The sequence below is a fragment of the Diabrotica virgifera genome, chromosome 9, assembly GCF_917563875.1.
Source record: "Diabrotica virgifera virgifera chromosome 9, PGI_DIABVI_V3a".
Classification (NCBI taxonomy): Eukaryota; Metazoa; Arthropoda; class Insecta; order Coleoptera; family Chrysomelidae; genus Diabrotica; species Diabrotica virgifera.
In genome coordinates, this window is record NC_065451.1 from 176,145,172 (window position 1) to 176,167,371 (window position 22,200).

The window sequence follows — 22,200 nt, forward strand, 5'->3', positions numbered from 1 at the left end:
CTTCTCTTTAAAATGTCGTTTAGTAGTAGAGGTCATTAGGATTTACAGTTTTCGAAATATGATTTTTCAAAGTTCGCCACTCACAGCAATTTTGGGCAATTTTCCTTGTTATTTCGCAAATATTGTTCTGTAACTTTTTTCTACGTAACTTTAGGTATATGCAATGGTACACGTAATAGGAATAGAAATCAATTACCTTTAAAATGGTCTACTTTTAATTTAATTTTTTCGTAAAATTAATAATAAAAAAGTTTCTCATATGTTTCCAACTTAAGTAGACACGCTGTATATTGTAAATCCCAAATCATGATTTCCAAAGTTTATACATTGTAAATTATGATTCGGGAGTGCTCCTAGTAGCATTTAACGTGTCTTGGTTTGTTTATTTCTACTGCATCTGTATTTTAAATCTAGTAAAAAATTTTTTTTGTGTTTGTGTACTACCGCAAATAGTGATATGTACCACCAGTGGTACATGTACCACAGATTGAGAACCGCTGCTGTAGAGAATTATTCGAATTTTCCTGATTTTAACATTGGATGCATCTTAATGAATTCGATCAGTTCATAGCTGGTCTTTTGTTTCTGTTTCTGTTTCTTTTATTATTTTGCCGTCCGCAAATAGTAGTGTGCTTAATTAATAATAATGCTGATGTTGAATTACTTTTCAGATCCTATATGTTGCTTTTAAACGTAATGACAAACGTGAAGTCAAAGTAAGTCAATTGGTCGGATCTGTCATGGAAAAGGCCGCTTACCATCACGGCGATACTTCCCTGGCGATGACAATCGTCAACATGGCTCAAAATTTCGTCGGCAGCAATAACATAAATCTATTGGAACCGAGAGGTCAATTCGGTACTAGACTGTCAGGTAATTTTTTTCAAGATAAAATAACAAATTCATTGAAAAGACATTCTCTAACTGGTCCAGTAATCAGTCGCTTCTGTTTAATGTTCAAAAAACTAAATTTGTATCATTTACATCCCGTGCAAACTTTACAAATCTGATCTAAGTGTTGCCAATGCCAACAATGGTGAAAGTATTTTAAGTTGTAGTGATGTGAAGTTTTTGGGAGTGACTTTTGACTCTCATCTATCGTTTAAGACTCATTGTTGGAATGTAGGTAAAAAACTAAACTCGTAACACTTTTATTAATAAACACGGACTAACGCCCGATAACTTAAGTAAATAACATAAGATTCCCTGATGACATCGTTACAATGGCAGACACCCTGGAATCGCTACAAAAATTGTTAAATAGAATTAACGATTATTGCATTCGATATGGACTAAAAATAAACAAGAAAAAAACTAAATTTATGATTGTCTCTAAAACACAACATGGAAATAAAAGGTTAATGATAGAGCAAACCCAAATAGAAAAAGTAAAGACATACAAATATCTGGGAACCTGGGTTGTTGACAAAAATGACCAAAGCAAAGAAATTAAAGTCCGAATTGAAACTGCAAGGCAAGCATTTATTAAAATGAAGACACTGCTTACAAACAAATACCTTCAGTTGCCTCTCAGATTGAGGTCTCTAAGATGCTACATATTTTCTATATTGCTATACGGAATGGAAGCTTGGACATTGAAGAAACAACACATAAGAAGAATAGAAGTGTTCGAAATGTGGTGTTACAGAAGAATATTGAAAATTCAGTTGGTTCAAAGGATTTCCAATGTTGAAGTGCTACAACGTTTAAATAAGGAGTTAGAAATTATGAACAGTATAAAAACAAGAAAACTGGAATATTTGGGTCACATTACCAGAGGAGAAAAATATGAGTTGCTGAGAATTATTATGCAAGGAAGGATCCAAGAAATAAGACGGATCTCCTGGCTGAGGAACCTTAGAGAATGGTTTAACTGTAGTTCACTACAACTGTTCAGAGCAGCAGCCAACATAGCCATTATGATATCCAGCCTCCGATAGGAGATGGAACTTTAAGAAGAAGAAGAACGCCCGACTGACTTTAGTTCGAGGCCCAAGTCAATAACATTCATTTTTCCCATTAATAAACAGCGACTAACGATGGACTCTCTAATAGCAGGTTTAGACCGAGACTAATTTAATGTTCTGTATTCATAACCTTAAAAACTTGCTAAATGCGTTATTTACTTTTACTTGCTTTTATATAATAACATTAATATATTATTATTGATAATAACGCAAAAAACGCAAAAAGTATTAGTCGATACATTGAAGCACAAAAAAAGCCCTTACTGTCGATTTTTGTCGCAGTAAGACGGATTTTAATGCAGTTTGGTGCGTTGGATTCGTGAGAATGTCAAGAAATTTTGTGAACTAATGTAATGAATAAGAAATCTGAAATTGCATTTGTGCATAAGAAAAATGCATTTCAAAAGTGCATTTTGAAATAGGCAACTATTATAAATTTGCAACTCGGTAAATTTTCTTACTCGGGGGTTTTTGGGGTCGCTGAAAACGAATATGAGGTCGGCGAGAGTGTGCAAACTACCAGGTGCCTGCAGCGGGTGTAATAAACGTCTTCCTCTGGAGTATTGTGGTAATTTATCATATAATTGTCTTAAACTCATTACTCGGGGGGGTTTTGGGGTCGCTGAAAATGAATATGAGGTCGGCGAGAGTGTGCAAACTACCTGGTGCCTGCAGCAGGTGTAATAAACGTCTTTTATGGTAATTTGTTAAATAATTGGCCCAAACTTGTTACTCGGGGGGTCTTTGGGGTCACTGAAAATAAATATCGCAACGACTAAATTCTAATTTCATATCATATAAAAAAACATGATTATTTTGTTCAGGATCTCCATTTTTTTTTTAAATTTGGCGCTTAAAATTATGTTGGCAGTATTGATACATTCTTGACTAATTTCATGTAGGATTATTGCCTTTCTCTCTCACACGTCTCTATACACTAATATAACGGTTACACTCTAAGCAAAACAGAACACGTTTTTTTTTCCTATTTTGTTTTCCTGTTATTAAAATAATTTATTATAAAGAAGTGTAAAAAAAATTTTTTTATTTAAATTAACGTGTCTCAGCAACGCAGGCCATTGACACGGTTACAAAAGTAAGGTTTACAATATGTTTAAATTACAAGAATTAAGAATTTAAATTAAGAAATTATATTATCAGCAAAATGATAAAAAACAACATTTATATGGCGTAGTATAACCGAGAGTCTTTGAGAAACATTATCACATTATTAAAGTTACTATTATCACTAAGAGTGGTGGATGGGTCTTCATCCAGTTTATGTTGTCTTCATCCAGTTTATGTTGTCTTCGGGTGTTCGTGTATAGCTGGCACTCAACTAGTATGTGTTTGACGGTGACACATGTGTTGCAGGTATGACACCAAGGAGGATTTCCCTGGCTCATCAGGTAACCATGTGTAAGACGGCAATGTCCAATTCTTAGTCTTCCCATGACAACTTTGTCCCTTCTACTAAGTGCTGGTATTTTTAAGGGAGGTATTCTGGGTTGAATATTATGGAGTTTTGAGTTTGTTATATTCCAGAGGTTTTTCCAGACTCTCAAGCACATTTGGTTTACTGTATGTTGTACCCCTTAATGAAATTATTGACCACGGCTGCCAACTTCTTATGGCTATGTACAATGCCCCGATAAGTTTCAGGAAACCGAATATTCCTGAGCAGTTTAAACTGAGTAATATCCAATTAGCTGAAACTTACCGATACAGAATGTACTTAATGGCTATTGCGAAAAATAAAAAGATTGTCATTGGAAAAATTCTTTCATCTGTTGATGCATTTACCCAGCATTAAAAAAGGGTATATTTACAAACACAAATTTGGCTGCATGGAGAGGACAATAACATGAACCCAACCGATTGGGGATGGGAATTACAAAATAATGTATTAATTCCAGTTAGAATGACTCAGCCACCTGGTCCTCCAAACATTTTAAATTTAATATTCTGTAGTTGTAAGTCAGACTGCGGCAACTCATTGGGGTGCACGAAGCATGGGTTAGTTTATAATTTAGCCTGCAAAAATTGTGCAGGCTCTGATTGCACAAATATTGCATTGGACTCGAGGGAGGAAGACAATAATGAAGAAGATGATAATGATGAAGAAAATGAATTTTAATGAACTTTTTAAACCATAAATATATTAAAATAATAAAAATTTATGTTTATTTATAATAAAAATACCACCCTTTTCGATCACTATAGTTACATCGAAGAAAATAGATTACCCCAAAAACCCCCTAGTAACGAGTTTAAACTAATTATATGATAAATTACCATAATACTCCAGTGGAAGACGTTTATTACACCCGCTTCAGGCACCAGGTACTTTGCACACTCTCGCCGACCTCATATTCATTTTCAGCAACCCCAAAAACCCCCCGAGTTACAAGTTTGGGCCAATTATTTAACAACTTACCATAATACTCCAGAGGAAGACGTTTATTACACCCGCTGCAGGCACCTGGTAGTTTGCACACTCTCGCTGACCTCCTATTCGTTTTCAGCTACCCCAAAAACCCCGAGTAAGAATATTTACCGAGTTACAAATTTATAATAATTGCCTATTTCAAAATGCACTTTTGAAATGCATTTTTCTAATGAACAAATGCAATTTGAGATTTCTTATTCATTACATTAGTTCACAAAATTTCCTGACATTCTCACGAATCCAACGCACCAATCCGCATTAAAATCCATCTTACTGCAAAAAAATCGACACTTCAATCCTTCAATGCCTCGACTATATCGCATAATTTTTGAAACAGAAAAAAATTTCAAAAATAATTTTTAATTTTTAGCTGAATGTTATACTACATTCGCTCTCGCGAGATTTTTTTTGAGACATTCGGAATAGGAAACGTACAACACAAAAATTCCTACCTCACACTATTAACTGCTAAAATCAACTCAAATCAACTTAATCTTTCATTAAAAAAAGAAGAATTATTAGAAATAGTGGGAGTGTCTACTAATCTCATAAAATTTTGTGAAGTTTATTTCTACAAAATATTTTTATTTTGTACAATAAATAATTTTCTCATTTGCTATCAATACATTATAATGGTTTAAATAAATAAATATTGATTGGCGTAAGGTTTATGTTATTTTTATGTCTGTTTACTATTAATAATATTGGATATGAGTAGGTGCGTTGGTTTTGTAGTAATTTCCAGTCACTTCTGACAACTGAATTTTTCAAAAAAGAAATTACTAACGTCAGTGTCAAAAAAAATCTCGCGAGAGCGAATGTAGTATATAATACCCGTCTATCGTCTTTAGGTGTCTACAAACCCATAACATTTTAAGTTGAAACGTGTTTTTACCGAAAATATGTATGTCAAAAAATATGCAATAACTACGTCATAAAACCCACCAAATTGCATTTGCATATTAGGTTTGTTCTAGCATCAGTTTCAAACGGTTTGAAACCTTCAGCGAATAGTGGACCAGCGCGAGTAGAGGGGATAGCCGTGGTGACTGTATTATGTTTTCTCATTGACCAACTGTTTGCTGACAGTTTCTGACTAGTTTGACTGTTTGCTAGAACAAACCTATTATCTCAACCTGTTTTAAAGTAATAAATAAATCGTCAGTTTGTCAGAAAAATTTCAGCACCCCCTATCTCGGAAACGAAGCATTTGCGGACATAAGTTTATAAAGCAAACTGTCATTAATTTTTCATGCAGAATTACCCCTTAAACTTTGCCAAAATTTTTTAAAAACACCCTGTATTGATAAAAAACATGTCTAGTTGTTAAAGCACCTAACTTTTTATTATCCAACATAAGCGAATCCAAATGCTAGAATATTCCACAGGGTGATGCAAACTTTAAGAAAAAAACACAGTTTGATTCGTACACCCGGCATACAATGAAAATTAACCAGTTTAGCAACAATATTATTATAACGATATTGTCAAGAAATAAGGCTATTCGCGGTGTGCAAGTACTCGGAAGGGATACGCGAAACGATCGTGCGCGAATAGCGGAGAAATATTGCAACTTTCTTAAATAAGTCATATTGTCAATTGAAATTGTCAAATTGACGTACATTTCATATCTATTGTCATTTAAGAGGAAAAATTATATATTGCTTCACAATATTGATATGATATGCAATTATTATATAAAGGTAAATTTAATTAATTGTATTTTGCTTGCAGTACTGCATTTTAATAACTAATTTTATTTACTACATACAATTGTTTTAGTATAAGAGCTGTGAGACATTTTTGAGTAGGTATTTTAGGCAACCTGAAAATTTTTCAGGTAACTCTTCCATGATAGCCTAATACAAAAATGCCGGTCTGGCTGGAGGGTAGCGGTTATTTTCCCCAAAAATCCCCCCCAAAGTTAAAAAAAAGGGTAAAAATTGTTATTACAAAAAATATCATTGACGTGACTTTAAAGTACATAAATTTAAATATTCAAATATAAAGAAAATAAACAGGCCAGGCGATTTGAGAGCGATTTTAACTCTGCAAGATACTTGCATGGGCGCCCCAGGATTATTTTCAGGGGATGCATCTGAACTTCAGAAGATTTCATCTGAATCTGTACATACTATTAACGAGTATAAAATATACAACTATACATGCAAAGCTATGTACATTCCTTCAGGACAGGGAAGTACAATTATTATTTTAACAGGGTATTTGTTAATATTAAAAATAAATATTCTAAAAAGACAGGTTTTTTTGGTGAAATTTTCCAACTGCCATGTGATCGAACAAATTACGCGTGCATATAAATGAAAAGCGCTATAGGTAAACAGGAGTGTGAGAAAGAGCGTATACCGATAGCTGTTTGCGTCCTCTGTTGTACCTGAGCGAGTCCGTTCGCTCGAGAAAAATAACGTGACCTGGCGATCCCATGTTGTTGTGCCTCGAAACGTCAGAGTAATTATAGTATTTTAAGTAACTTTTTCTTAATTAAAGGAAAATAATACGTACTATACAATAGATTTTGCAAATATGATAGAAAAAGACAGATTTATTATTATAAAGATATAGGTAGAAAAGTATAAAAGTATAAACTAAATTGATTCTGTGTCCGAATCTTGTACTTCTTCTTCAAACTCCTCATCTGAGCTTAAATATTCATTGTCTTCTTCTTCGTCAGACTCCCCTTGAGACTCAGATTCATCTGCTACATGATCTGTAAATAGTTGTAATATGTATTTAAAATTAATTAAAAATTAATTAGTGATTAATTAATTGAGTTGCTACGTATTCTCTGTCCTTTTATACGGAGTCGAAACCTGGACAATCACGGGCGCATCTGAAGATAGACTTGCCATTGTTGAGATGTGGTGTTATCGAATAATGTAAGAAATATCATGGACGCAACACGTAACAAACACGGAAACATTAAGAAAGATAAAAAAGTCAAAACAAATACTCAACACTATGAAGCAAAGAAAAATGAGCTACATTGTTCATATACTAAGAAATAAAAAACGTGATGTAATTTATAATATAAGGAAAAGTATTAAGTATTAGATAAATGCAGATTTTTGTTTATATTCGGTTCAGATTTGGACCACCATCTCCATGTAGCCATTTCAGCATCCTCATGCCTCATCATTGAAGCTATGCAGTCACAAATCTGATTTGGCACACGATCCCTATTCTCATTTAAAAAAATCATCGATGACGTCATCACGCCCAGATGGGTGACGCCACTAGTATGATATATATGCCAAAAAGTCGTAATTTAAAAATAAAAATTGGCCGGTTTCGGGATTTCTTTCCAAAATCATCCATTCTTTAGAAAATGAATTTATTCCAACCTTTACGTGCTCACTGTATAAGTAAGAATACGTAGCAACTCAATTAATTAATCACTAATTAATTTTTAATTAATTCTAAATACATATTTACAACTATTTACAGATCATGTAGAAGAGGAATCTGAGTCTCGAGGGGAGTCTGACGAAAAAGAAGAGAATGAATATTTATTTTGGCTCATTCTTCTTCCATTTATAGTGTTGAGTATTTCTTTTGCCTTTTCCATCTTTCTTAATGTTTCCGTGTTTGTTACGTGTTGTGTTCATGATATTTTTTACATTATTCAATAACAGCACATCTCAACAATGGCAAGTCTTTCTTCAGATGCGCCCGTGATTGTCCAGGCTTCGACTCCTTATAAAAGGACAGAGAATACGTAGTAATTCAACTAAATTATCGCTAATTAATTTTTAATTAATTCTAAATACATATTACAACTATTTACAGATCATGTAGAAGAGGAATCTGAGTATCGAGGGGAGTCTGACGAAGAAGAAGACAATGAATATTTAAGCTCAGATGAGGAGTTTGAAGAAGAAGTACAAGATTCGGATACAGAATTAATTTAGTTTATACTTTTATACTTTTCTACCTATATATTTATAATAATAAATCTGTCTTTTTCTATCATATTGGCAAAATCTATTGTATAGTACGTATTATTTTCCTTTAATTAAGAAAAAGTTACTTAAAAAACTATAATATATAATAATTACTCTAACGTTTCGAGGCACAACAACATGGGATCGCCAGGTCACGTGATTTTTATAGAGCGAACGGACTCGCTCAGGTACAACAGAGATCGCAAACAACTATCGGTATACGCTCTTTCTCACACTGCTGCTTACCTATAGCGCTTTTCATTTATATGTACGCATAATTTGTTTGATCACATGGCAGTTGGAAAATTTCACCAAAAAAAATTCTGTCTTTTTTAGAATATTTATTTTTGAAATTAAAAAATACCCTGTCAAAATAATAATTGTACTTCCCTGTCTGCAAGGAATGTGCATAGCTTTGCATGTATATTTGTATATTTTATACTCGTTAATAGTATGTTCAGATTCAGATGAAATTTTCTGAAGTTCAGATGCATCCCCTGAAAATAATCCTGGGGCGCCCATGCAAGTATCTTGCAGAGTTAAAATCGCCCTCAAATCGCCTGGCCTGTTTATTTTCTTTATATTTGAATATTTAAATTTACTTTAAAGTCACGTCAATGAAATTTTTTGTAATAACAATTTTTACCCTTTTTTTAACTTTGGGGGGAATTTTTGGGGAAAATAACCGCTACCCTCCAGCCAGACCGGCATTTTTGTATTAGGCTATCATGGAAGAGTCACCTGAAAAATTTTCAGGTTGCCTAAAATACCTACTCAAAAATGTCTCACAGCTCTTGGACCATTTACGTTTTAATAACATAATCTAAATCTTATTTTTTCTTCTGATTATTTTTTTTTTTTTGGACTATGGCCTTGACAATTATCTAGTAACCAGGACCATATCATTGGACAATATAATTAAAAGTGCAGAGCGAAGAAACCAGGTGTCGCTTTTCCGAACTTGCACGGTCCCAATAACATATTAAAAAAGTTAATCTTTTTCTTAAATCGGACAACAGGTTTAGGAGATCATGGGACATCAAAAATGACCCATTTTTAAGGTGGTCGGTTAATTTTGGCCCAGAGTGTAATTAAAAGTGCGAAAAATGTTGCCGAGCTATGAAACCAGGTATCGCTTTTCCGAACTTGCACGGTCCCAATAGGGAATATAACATGAAACATAATCAGTATTTCTCATGGACTTCAAAACGCAAAAAATATACAGGGTGTTCCATTTGAAATAAGAAAGTTCATTAGATTTCCAGAAAAACGGAAGATTTGACAACAATGTAATTATCACTATAATATCGGCCGCATTAGAAAACCCTTAAATACATGAAAATCGTTTTGGCGGTTTCCGAGAAATTACCGTGTTTCCATACTTTGTCGCTACCCTGTATACTTTTATATTTACTGACTTGCTATAAACATTGTTGTGTAACTTATTGGGACCGTGCAAGTTCGGCAAAGCGACACCTATTTCTACGCTCTCCAACTTTATTCGCACTTTTAATTATATTGGCCAATTATATTAGTCCTGGTTACTGGATAATTGCCAAGGCCATAGTCCAAAAAAATAATAATAAATAAAATAAAATGAGTTATTAAAATGCAGTACTGCAAGCAAAATACAATTAATTAAATTTACCTTTATATAATAATTGCATATATCAAATCAATATTGTGGAGCAACATATAATTTTTCTTCAATGACAGTAGATATGAAATGTACGTCAATTTGACAATTTCAATTGACAATATGAATTATTTAAGAAAGTTGCAATATTTCTCCGCTATTCGCGCACGATCGTTTCTCAATTCCCTTCCAAGTACTTGCACACCGCGAATAGCCAAATAAATTATCTATATATCTTTATCTAGTTATCTATATTATCTAATTATCTATATATCTATCATATCTAGGTGGTAAGGATTCTGCCAGTCCGAGGTACATTTTTACCAAGCTGTCGCCATTATCGAGGTTACTGTTTCACGTGCACGATGATGCTTTACTCAAACATGAATATGATGATAATATGAAAATTGAACCGGTGTGGTATATTCCGATTATACCGATGGTATTAGTTAACGGAGCTGATGGTAAGTAAATACTTTTAGATTATTTTTTATCTTTGTTAGGCCAGAAAATGAAGCTGAAAAAATGGCAAAACCTCGCAATTTTTTCGTCCAGCATCGATTTGTACAAAAATTTGGGATTAGGCTGATTTCACCCTCTAGTTCATTTTCTATATTGGCCGTTGTAAGCTTTTGGTTTTTTAACAGTGAAAACTACCCCTAATTGTAAAAAATTATAAAATAACATTTTAAACTTTAATATGGTCAACAGTTTGGTTTTATTAATTAAATAATGATTGTTTTATACTTTAGGATATAATAACATAATATTTCAACCCTTAAAACTGCTCTTGTTGGAGCTGTATATAAACAATATATTTATCCTAAAAGAATGATTTCGGCTTGAATGATTTGCATAAAAATTTGGGATTAGGATCATCTCACCCTGTACTTCGTATTCTATATCATGCTCAAGGGCGTTGATTATTTTTGGTGGTGTAAACTTCCCCTTATTTTAAAAAATTATATAAAACCATTGTAAATCTTAATATGGGTAAAATTTGGTTTTGATTGGTTAAATAATGATTGCTTTATGCTTTAAATATTTCAACCCTCAAAACCACCCTTAATAACATTGCAATTTTTATAAGTATGTAATTTAATAGATCTATACAGAAAAAAAAACGTATAATTGTGTACAAAAACATTTATTTACACACAAATACGAATTTACAAATACAAATGTAAATAGTTTATTAGTCATCTTCATCGAGATCCATATCATCTTCGTCTTCTTTCAAATTTTCGGGCAATTCTAATTTTTTGAAAAAAAATTCGTTTTATAAACATATATTTCCTTCATTTTTGGTGATAAAAATATTTTTCACAAATGATTTTGAAGGTTTTTTTAAAGAGCTATAAGAATATGTAAAAATTCCGCAAGATCCCTTAGTTTTTAAGTGAGGTGAGTTTAAAGAGCTCGAATAAGGGGGTGTTTGCTCATAAATAGAGGTTTTAAACAGCTATACCTTGCTAAATATTCAATATAGAGAAAATCTGCACAGTGAAATTTTAGTTATTAAAGAAGCACAATTTACTTAGTACTCTAGAATTTTTTCGTATCTCCAGTATTTTCGGAGATATTTTGGAATAAAGCGTAACAAATACGAAATTGCAAAAAATCAATTTATCTTTAAACTTCAATTTCTCTAAAATTAAGCCTTGATAATACCTATATAAAAATAATTAAAGATGGGTGAAGATAAATTTTAATTAGGAGGGTAGTTAGGGGAATGTTTTCACTGATTTTTTCGTAGAAAAAAGTAGGTACCAAGGTTATTTTGATCATGTCGCTTAATTTTTGTGCTAGAAACTGTATTCTTATTTCTTTGAAATGTCTAATTGTATACTTTAAAAAAGGTTCTGTAAGTTTTTCACAATAATTGCAAAGTTTTCCCTTTATTTGGCTTTGAATATTTCAAATTATGCATTTGAAGAAAAAAACTAACCTTTAATATACCTTATCTCGGTTTGCGCTGGTCGTAGAAAAATTATAAAAAAAGGATTTTATTTGTGTTTCTTAAAGATACAATGTGGATTTTTACAATTTTTTGATTAACTGCATATTTTTCGAGTTATTCTCACAAAACTATTTTTTTCATCGAAAAGATGGTACGTTCAACCGCGAATAACTCAAAAAATATTAGTTTTCGAAAACGTAAAGAACATTTTTTTCTTAGAATTACTTTTTCCATCGATGGTTAAAATGTAACGAAAAATTCCCACCCCTCGAGATGGGGTGGCAACCACCCCCAAGGTTTTAGCGTAGAGCGGCATGACATAGAAAATGATCCTTGGTATATTCCCTACATTCTGTGAAAATTTCAAGTAAATTCATGCTGGACGAAAAAATTGCGAGCCAAAATGCTTCATTTCTTGGCCTATGTAGGATTTGGGCGTGTGTGGTTTTTCATTTTTATCACTTCATCTTTCGTTTAAGACACTGATTCTAAAGCATCCGCACAATACCAGAAACAGAAATAGTCCAGTGGTCAGAGACGAAAATGCCACTTAACCTCATCATGCAAACAATCTGAATTTTGTCAGAATGTCAATTTTGGGGCCCCAAAAATCCTGTTCTTCTTCCTACTTTATAAATAGGCTCAATGCCTGTTTTACTGTGGTTTCTAGCCTCAATTGACATTGTCTGACCATCTTTTCCTCGATCGTCCCAATGATCTTCCATTTGGCGATTTGTCTCTTGCTATTCGTACAATTCTATTTTCTGTCATTCTTTCTACAGTTGAGGCCGCCCGTGCCTTTACCCGTGCGTCATCATTTAAAGCATACGAAATAAGTCGGAAATCTATTTCACGCAACAACAACTGACAGAAAGTGGCTACTGTCCCGATTACGGGTTTTATTATAAAATTTGACGTTATCAAATATATAGAATGTCAAATGTAAGTTTTGCTTCAAAATTTTTGTGCAGAATTACAGCTACATTTGAAGTAGCTTAATAAATTCTTTTACTTCTTCTTCTTCTTCTTCTTCGTCTAGCCATTCACGTCCACATCTGAACATAAGCCTCTTCAAGTCTTCCTTTCCATTGTTTTTTGTTGTACGCTACTTGTAGCCAATTTTTCCCGGCAGTTCGTTTCAGATCATCTGTCCATCTCATAGGAGGTCTGCCTCTGGGTCTTTTGTGTTCGTATGGTCTCCAGGTTAAAATTGTTCTGTGCCATTTGTTAAGATCGCTCCTAGCTACATGTCCAGCGTATTCCCATTTCAATTTTAATGATTTTTGTACCACATCGGTGACTTTGGTTTTCTGTCTTATCCATGTGTTTGTTTTTCTGTCCTTAAGTGATATGCCAAGCATTGCTCTTTCCATCGCGTGTTGAGTGACTCTGAGTATGTTCATATTCCTTTTTGTGATTGTCCATGTTTGTGCCCCATATGTTAATATCGGAATAATGCATGCATCAAAAACTTTAGATCTAAGATGTAGTTGAATTTGCTGATTTCTGAGTATATATTTCAGTTTGCCGAATGCTGCCCATGCTAACTTTCTTCTTCTTTTTATTTCTTCCGTTTGAATTTCCCTATTTAGTATTATTTTTGTCCTAAGTATATATATTCTTCAACTTTTTCTATAACTTTGTTGTTTATTATTGTCATCGTTTCTTCGGAGTGCATGACTTGTTTTGTTTAAATTCATTTTCAGTCCTATTTTAGAAGATTCTGTGTGTAGTTCTGAAAGCATTGTTTGCAGTTCATGTAGGTCAGTAGCTATCAGGATTATGTCATCCGCAAATCGTAGATTACTGAGATAGCGGCCATTGATGTTTATTCCCTTATATTTCCAATTTAGATTTTTAAAAACGTCCTCCAAAACTAAGGTGAACAGTTTGGGTGATAGTGTCTCCCTGTTTGACTCCCCTGTTTAATGGTACAGGGTTCGTGTATTCATTTTCATTTAGGTAGTATGTAGCTGTAGCTTGGTTCATAGTTTTTTTTATTAAGTTAATATATCTGCTGTCTATTCTACAATTTTGCATTGCGTTTATTACGGCCGTGTGTTCTATAGTGTCGAAAGCTTTTTCGTAGTCTACAAATGCTATAAAAACTGAAAAATTCTTTTACTATTATTGATTAATTAATATATAAGCAATTTATAAAAAAATTCAATAACATATTTTATTTTTGTTATTTTATTCACTTTGACGGAAATCTAAACACAATCATTTCTTTACTGTGTGAATGACGTTAGCTTTGTATGTTTTAAATATTAATTGCCAAAATATAATTATTTACCTTAAAATTTCAAAGCCCAATATAAAATTAGTTGTGAAAACCACTGTTTGTGTAATATAAAGAAACTTCAAATCGCAAAAATTCGACAAAAACCGCAAAAAATTCAACTGACTGACAGCCACAAAAGTAAACAAAGCAGAAACGTCAAACAAATTGTGCTTAAAATATGAATACATACCGAATCGTCTTTTTTTGTACCTATCTCTTTTCAATGCATTGAGTCTAGATCGTTAATAAAAATAACATGTGTTGTTACTTTACGGCAGCTGGTTTGTCATGAGTTTCATGCGAGGAAGAGAATGATGCTAGATAAAAAGTATGTGTTTTATCTCGCCAGGTATTAATGACGTACGGGTAAAGACTCGCGGACTCAACTGTATGTGTTGATTCCATTCTATTTTTCTTCTTTTGGTCCACATATTTATTTCTTCTATACCACATCTCACTCGTATTTCCTCACTTCTTACTCTATCTTTTAGAGTATGGTTTGTTATTTTTCATAAGACTTTCATTTCTACTGTTTCCAGCAGTCTTTGTGTTTTCGCTGTATCTGCTCTTGTTTCCGTTGTGAGGTATTTGTTTCTCCAGATTGTGTTGTTGAAACATCCTGCTGCTCTGTTCGCCATGTTTTTGTACTTCTTCAACTTTTCTGTAGCTTGACAGTTTAATTCCTAAGGATTCCGTTTCCATCAGTTGTTCTATTATTTTGTTATTTACGACCAGTTTACATCGTCTCGGTTCGGCTGATATCACCATCGATTTAGTTTTCTCTGTTGAGATCGCCATGTTGTTCTTTGATTAATCTTTGTAGGTCATTTTCAAAAAAACCAATCATTTTCGATTGTTGTGAGAAACAACAATCGAAGCTATTTTGAATGTCAGTTATGGGCGAAATCAATTTATGAAATAAAATTTGTGTCAACTCAAAGTAAAAATTTGATATCTTTTGACCTGAGTGTTCTATTGACAAAAATCAATATTAGCCTAATAAAATAAAAAAAAGTCAAAATGTAAATTCGAACAGGTTAAAACAAATTTTATATCACAGTTTAGGTGGGTACAAAAGATATTTTCAAGAAAGTATCCAAATCATATAAGGGCATCATTGTTTAAATAATTAAAAAGGGGTCATTTTTGCAAAAAAAAAAATACTTTTTTAACTGCTGAGGAAATTTACTTATTAATGTAGGTCTATGGGATTTTTTTCTGCAAAGTTGAAGGGTAAATATTTCACATAACAGTTACTAAATTAAATTTGACCCCCTATTTATTTAAATAATTGTATATAAAATTTTACTAACAAATTTGCAAAAAATTATTTTTAGCGTTTTAAATAAGCACTATAAAATATCTTATTTTACAGAATAAGTTACGCTGTATTACCAGTGTTAACCAAAAAAAAAATGGTCGAAAAATATTTAATATTTTTTGAGATATTGAATTTGTTTATTCAATGTTACTATATTTTCAATTGCAAAAACGCGGTTGTTGACAAGGAAGTATTTACCTGCTTAAGATCTGATTATTTTTATTTTTATGTATATTTTCGATAAATGTATTGATAAATTCAAATTTCAGTTAAACTCCCCCCCTAAAAGGACATTTGAAAATTATTCAAATTTGTTTATAATTTGTTTTTTTTTAATACCGTCGCGGGGATTAAGTATTTTGAAATACCGTTTCGATAATTGGGTTCCTGGGAATTTTTTACTAATTAACAAAATTTTTTTTGTCGTTTTTTCCTCTTCATTTTTTTTTTCTTGGAGTTATATTACTACGGGCCCTTTTAGGGTTAAATTTTATTAAGAATGTCGAATCTCTGAGTCGTAGATTCTAGACCTGAAAATATTAAGATTTAACTAAAATCTCTTTAATAAAATATGGCTACTTACTGAGTTACGGGGTGTTTTATTTAAAAATTTAAAAATTATTGTTACCAATTACTTTAAAACTATTTGACGTTTCCTTATCATACTTGGCAGAAAGTGTGGCTATTATACACCCTATTAAATTATAATTAATAAACGTTTCTAGCTAGTGCCAGAGGCGTACGACAGGGGATAGTGAATGATTGACCCTTCCCAAATTCTACGCCACTGAGTGAATTACTATTTTAGCGAAATTTGTCGATTCTCCAATACTTTGTATGTAAATAACTTTATAAGTATCGATAAAGTCATCAGTTTGAGATATATTGGAAGTTTAAAATGAATGAATGAATGAATCAAAATAACTATGCCGTTTCATTTTTAACGTCCAATATCTCGAAAACTAATGACTTAATCGTTACCAGTGAAGAGTACATTATTTACATAGAAAGTATTGGAGAATCAAAAAATTTCGCTAAAATAGTAATTCCCTCAGTGGCGTAGAATTTGGGAAGGGTCAACCATTAACTATCCCCTGTAGTACGCCTCTGGTAGTAGCTAGAAACTTTTATTTGTCACAATTTAGCAGACTGTATAGTACCCACACTTTCTGCCAAGTATGATAAGAATACGTCAAATAATTTGAAAGTACTTGGTAAAAATAATTTTTAAATTTTTAAATAAAACACCCTGTACCTCAGTAAGTAGCCACATTTTATTTAAGTGATTTTAGACTAATCTTAATATTTTTAGGTCTAGAATCTACAACCTAGAGATTCGACATTCTTAATCAAACTTAGCCCAAAAAGGGCCCGTAGAAATATAACTCCAAGAAAAAAAAAAGAAGAGGAAAAAAAGACAAAAAAAATTTGTTAATTAGTGAAAAATTCCCAGGAACCCAATTATCGAAACGGCATTTCAAAATATTTAATCCCTGCGACGTTATTAAAAAAACAAATTATAAACAAATTTGAATAATTTTCAAATGCCATTTTAGGGGGAAGTTTAATTGAAATTTGAATTGATCAATACATTTATCGAAAATATACATAAAAGTAAAAATAATAAGATTTAACACAGGTGAATATTTCTTTGGCAACAACCGCGTTTTTGCAATTGAATATAGAGTAACATTTAATAAACAAATTCAATATCTCAAAAAATATTAACTATTTTTGGACCAATTTTTTTTTATTAATACTGATAACATAGCGCAACTTTTCCTGTAAAATAAGATATTTTCTATAGTCCAGAAAGCCACTGCGCATCCGCTAGGGAAAATATTCTAATTCGGATTTTTTGCACAATCTTACTCAAAAAGGACTCCTTTTAACAAATTTGCATGTTGCCAGGACGAAAAGGTGGTCAAAAATTTTTTAAACGTTTTTTTTTTGTTTTTTTCCTAAAATTATTTTTTTTGCATGGGAAAAAGTTTTTTTAGGTTTTTTGGATCATTCCAAACAGAATAGGTCTTTAGTGGCTTTTCTCTAAAAATGATAGTTTTTGACATATAAGCGATTAAAAATTGAGAAATTGCGAAATCGGCCATTTTTAACCCTCAAAAATTATGTGAAAACTGAAAATTTAAATGTTGCCAAAGTAGGTAGATACTCTTTAAACATCGATTGATGAAATCCCGAAGAGTTTTTTGCAATACAATTTTCAAAACTGTTTTGTTTTTTAATTGCTAATCAAGCGTGCGAGACACTATTTTCCACCGACAGTATGGTGCAAATGAAAGAAATAAATTCGTTATTTCGTTAACTGGTGACTTTTAGGAAAAATCCCGAAACCGGTCGATTTTTATTTTTAAGTTGTGATATTGTGGCATATATGGTATACTAGTGACGTCATCCATCTGGGCGTGATGACGTAATCGAAGATTTTTTTAAATGAGAATAGGGGTCGTGTGCTAGCTCATTTGAAAGGGTCTTCAATTTTCTATTCATTAATATAAACATTTATATAATTATTTATACACGGTGTCCTTCTACTTCTTTTTTTGTCAAATAATTTAATTTAATAAAAAATTTTTGGACATCCTGTATAAATAATGTAAATGTTTACATTGCTGAATAGAGAATTGAAGAACCTTTCAAATGAGCTACCACACGACCCCTATTCTCATTTAAATAAATCATCGATTACGTCATCACGCCCAAACGGATGACGTCACCAGTATACCATATATGCCACAATATCATAGCTTAAAAATAAAAATCTACCTGTTTCGGGTTATTTCCGTGAAGTCGCCGGTTTACGAAATAACGAATTTATTCCTTTCATTTGCACCATACTGTATACACATGCAACGGTGTCGCGCACGCGTGATTAGAAATTAAAAAACAGAGGAGTTTTGAATACTGTATTGCAAAAAACTTTTCGAGATTTTATCAATCAATGTTTAAAGAATATCTACCTACCTTGGCAACATTTAAATTTTAAGTTTTTCACATAGTTTTTGAAGGTTAAAAATGGCTGATTTCGCAATTTTTCAATTTTTAATCGCTTATATGTCAAAAACTATTAACTTTAGAGAAAAGTCACTAAAGACCTTTTCTCTTTGGAATGATCCAAAAAACCTAAAAAAAACTTTGTTCCATGCAAAAAAAATAATTTTAGGAAAAAAACAAAAAAAAAACGTTTAAAAAATTTTTGACCACCTTTTGGTCGTGGCAACACTCAAATTTGTTAAAAGGAGTCCTTTTTGAGTAAGATTTTGCAAATAATCCGAATTAGAATATTTTTGCTAGCGGATGCGCAGTGGCTTTCTGGACTACTAGTGCTTATCTAAAACGCTAAAAATTATTTTTTGCAAATTTGTTTTTTAAGTTTTATGTATAATTATTTAAATAAATGGGGAGTCAAATTTAATTTAGTAACTCTTATGTGAAAGATTTACCCTTCAACTTTGCAGAAAACAATCCTATAGACCTTCTTTAGTAATTAAATGACCTCAGCATTTAAAAAAGTAATTTTTTTGCAAAAATGACCCCTTTTTAATTATTTAAACAATGATCCCCTTGTATGATTTGGATACTTTCTTGAAAATATCTTTTGTACCCACCTAAACTTTGATATAAAATTTGTTTCAACCTGTACGAATTTACATTTTGATTTACATGTAGTGTAATTTTATTTTACTAGACTATATGCGTTTTAAAGGTGAAGAGTGCAGTTTTCGTATGCAATTTTTGTATTTTGCCATGGTATCAATAAGACAGAGTTCTATCCATATTAGTCCAGGAACCAAAGCTTTTCACCTCGCAATTTTTACAGAATGGATCAATTTGCTTAAAAATTTGAGAATAAGTAGTGGATAGTCCATGGATCAAAATCTATATGATGCCGACAGGCGCTTTTATGGTGGGGGTGGTTGCCACCCCATGTCGGGGGTGGAAATTTTTTATTATATTTTGACCGCAAAAGTTAATAAAAACATTCATTCTAAGCAAAAAATGTTCTATACATTTTTTTGATGAAATTAATAGTTTTTGATTTATTCGCTATCGAAAGTGTTAGTTTTATATCTAAAAAATCAATGTTTTTCGATGGTATACTCATTTACGATTCACTCAATTTTTGCCGTAGAACAAATTTTATTTTTATGAAACCAAGTTCTTGGGAATTAAATTTCCTACAATTTCATATTTTTTCGTATCTCTGATGCTAATCTTTCTGGAGAAAAGGCAGGCGGCTTGAGATTGAAGTATTTAGTTCGTTCTTGAGAATCTTCAACCACCTACCCGTGTTGAGCTGCCCCCCCCCCCCACTTGCAAAAATTAAAAAACGAATAGCCCTGATTTATGAGCTCTCATATTCAGCCCCCCCCCCCCACTAGTTAAAAATAGGAATATTGAATCGGTTTTTGCGGCAGAATTACGAGCTATTTATGAGCTCTTGAAATTACAGTGGAACCTCGATAAGTCGGCCCCCGATAACCCGAAAGTCCGGCTAACCCGGACCGATTTTCATCGGACAAACATTTCAACAATAAAATGTATGTATTATGTTAAAACATTTTATCTGCAGCCGCTTCTGGAATGTCTTAAAAATATCGAATTTCATTGATAAAACTTCCCTTCAATCATAATATAATATTTGAGAGATAATGGGTATCTGTGTAATTTGAACTATATGATGGTAAAAATGACTCATGCACACGGCGGCGGCAGAGCGACATTCATTATCGCAAACAACAGGCACCTGTTATTCCTTTATTTATTTTCAACTGTCTTTTAAACAATGAAAGAGTCACTGTTCTTAAATTACGTAAGCAGACCAGACGAAATTATTGACACAACCAAACTGACTGAGTTTTTTACCTAGAAATTAATAATACTCTATATTGTCTATACTAAACTCTATACAACCATAGGTAACTGTGCATATATATTTCATATTATTTTGCTTATAAGGGACTTTATCTATAAGTATACCGTATTTTATTAATTTTTACCATGCTCTCCGGCTAACCCGGATTTTCGATAACCCGGATCGGCCGCGGTCCCGATTAATCCGAGTTATCGAGGTTCCACTGTATATAGTTTCGATTTTTGAGCTCATCCCCTTCACCCCCAAACAACCCTTTAATTGATTTAACTTAAGAGAAAAATGCTGAGAAAACTTAAAATATATCGTATTGAGGATATAATTCCTACAGCGTATATACTCTAAGAATAAACTATTAAATCACGTGCATTTCGATTATTGAGCTACAACCCCTTCGCAAGAAAACCACCCTATCTTCCCGGCTTAAGAGAAAGTTGTACTTGAAATGCATTAAATTAATTATTTGGCGACTACATATCATTTAATAATTTATAAGCTTCCAAATTACGCGCATTTAAATCGGTAAATTGCAATTTATTTTATATAGTGCAGTCACTGAAAGTAAAAATCAACGATTACCTTCAATTTCGGTGAACCTTCATCGATTTTCACGAAAATTGGTCAGTGGTTAGAGGATACCTCAAGAAACAAAGGTGACATGATACCACCTTGCGCCTTTACCCTGAGGGTGGATACCGCCCCTTCTCGGGGGTGAAAAATTATTTTATAAAAAATAACTGCACAAATCTATAAAAGAACAAATTATAAGCAAAATGTAATTTATAAAGTGATTAAAATAAGTCAATACTTTTTAAGTTATTAAAGATCAAAAATTTTAATTATTCGCGAAAAAAATGCATGTTTTGAAGCGGTTTTTCGTAAATCACTGAAAAACTGTAAGTTTTTACAAAAAAGTTAATTGGCTGTGAGTTTCGACGGTAGCGCTATCTCGCGGTTTGAAACTTATACTTTTCTGATAAAATTTATGTATGTGAAATATACAAAACGAGAAAAATAGATACTTATCTAGAAAGACATAAATTATGAACTGAAATATTATTGTAACCTGATTACTAAATGAATACACAGAATTAATAGTAAAATTAATTATGTTTTTTTATTTTATTCATTATAATTTTAATATTTAATATATAAGTTCGTGCGACTGGATGACTGCTTACGCAAGAGACCATTGAGGAAAAGAATAAGTTTAAAAGAATTATTTAACATTTTAAATGTTACCTCTGTTTATTTTTGTGTGCTTACTGATTTGCTTATTAAAATTTGTAATTTGTATGAATTGTAATTTGTTTGAATTCTATCAAAATGGATATTAAACATTATACTGGATTCAAGTCTTATTTCCCATGATATCCAATTTCAATCAGCAACACCAAAAAAGGAAAGGATTTAGTTGATGCAGGACATGTACGCAATGTTTCCGAATATAATAAATGCATCCAGTACTGTTATATTCAGTATTTTCATATGAATCAATACAACAGCTGCAATATCTTGTTTTCTTTTTTGAAAAATCCATATTATCCGTTTATCAAATGCACAAAACAAAACTGCCAACTGCCACTAACATAGCGTTGCCACATTTTATTTAGAAAATCTACTGTAAGTTTAGCTTACTAAAATCTACTTATCAAAAACTAAAATATACTATAAAACTTTATTAATATATTTGTATATAATTTAGGACTTTTTATAATAAAAATAACAGC

General features: G+C 32.1%; 1 protein-coding gene across 2 annotated transcripts in view; it reads left to right on the forward strand.

The window, feature by feature from the left end:
- LOC126891975 (DNA topoisomerase 2) overlaps window positions 1-22,200 on the forward strand; it is a 255,500-nt gene that overhangs the window by 105,379 nt on the left and 127,921 nt on the right. For both annotated transcript variants that reach the window (XM_050661332.1, XM_050661333.1), the window contains exons 10-11: window positions 672-873; window positions 10,302-10,478. In XM_050661332.1, the coding sequence (XP_050517289.1) occupies window positions 672-873; window positions 10,302-10,478 (379 nt within the window). The remainder of the gene's footprint in view (window positions 1-671; window positions 874-10,301; window positions 10,479-22,200) is intronic.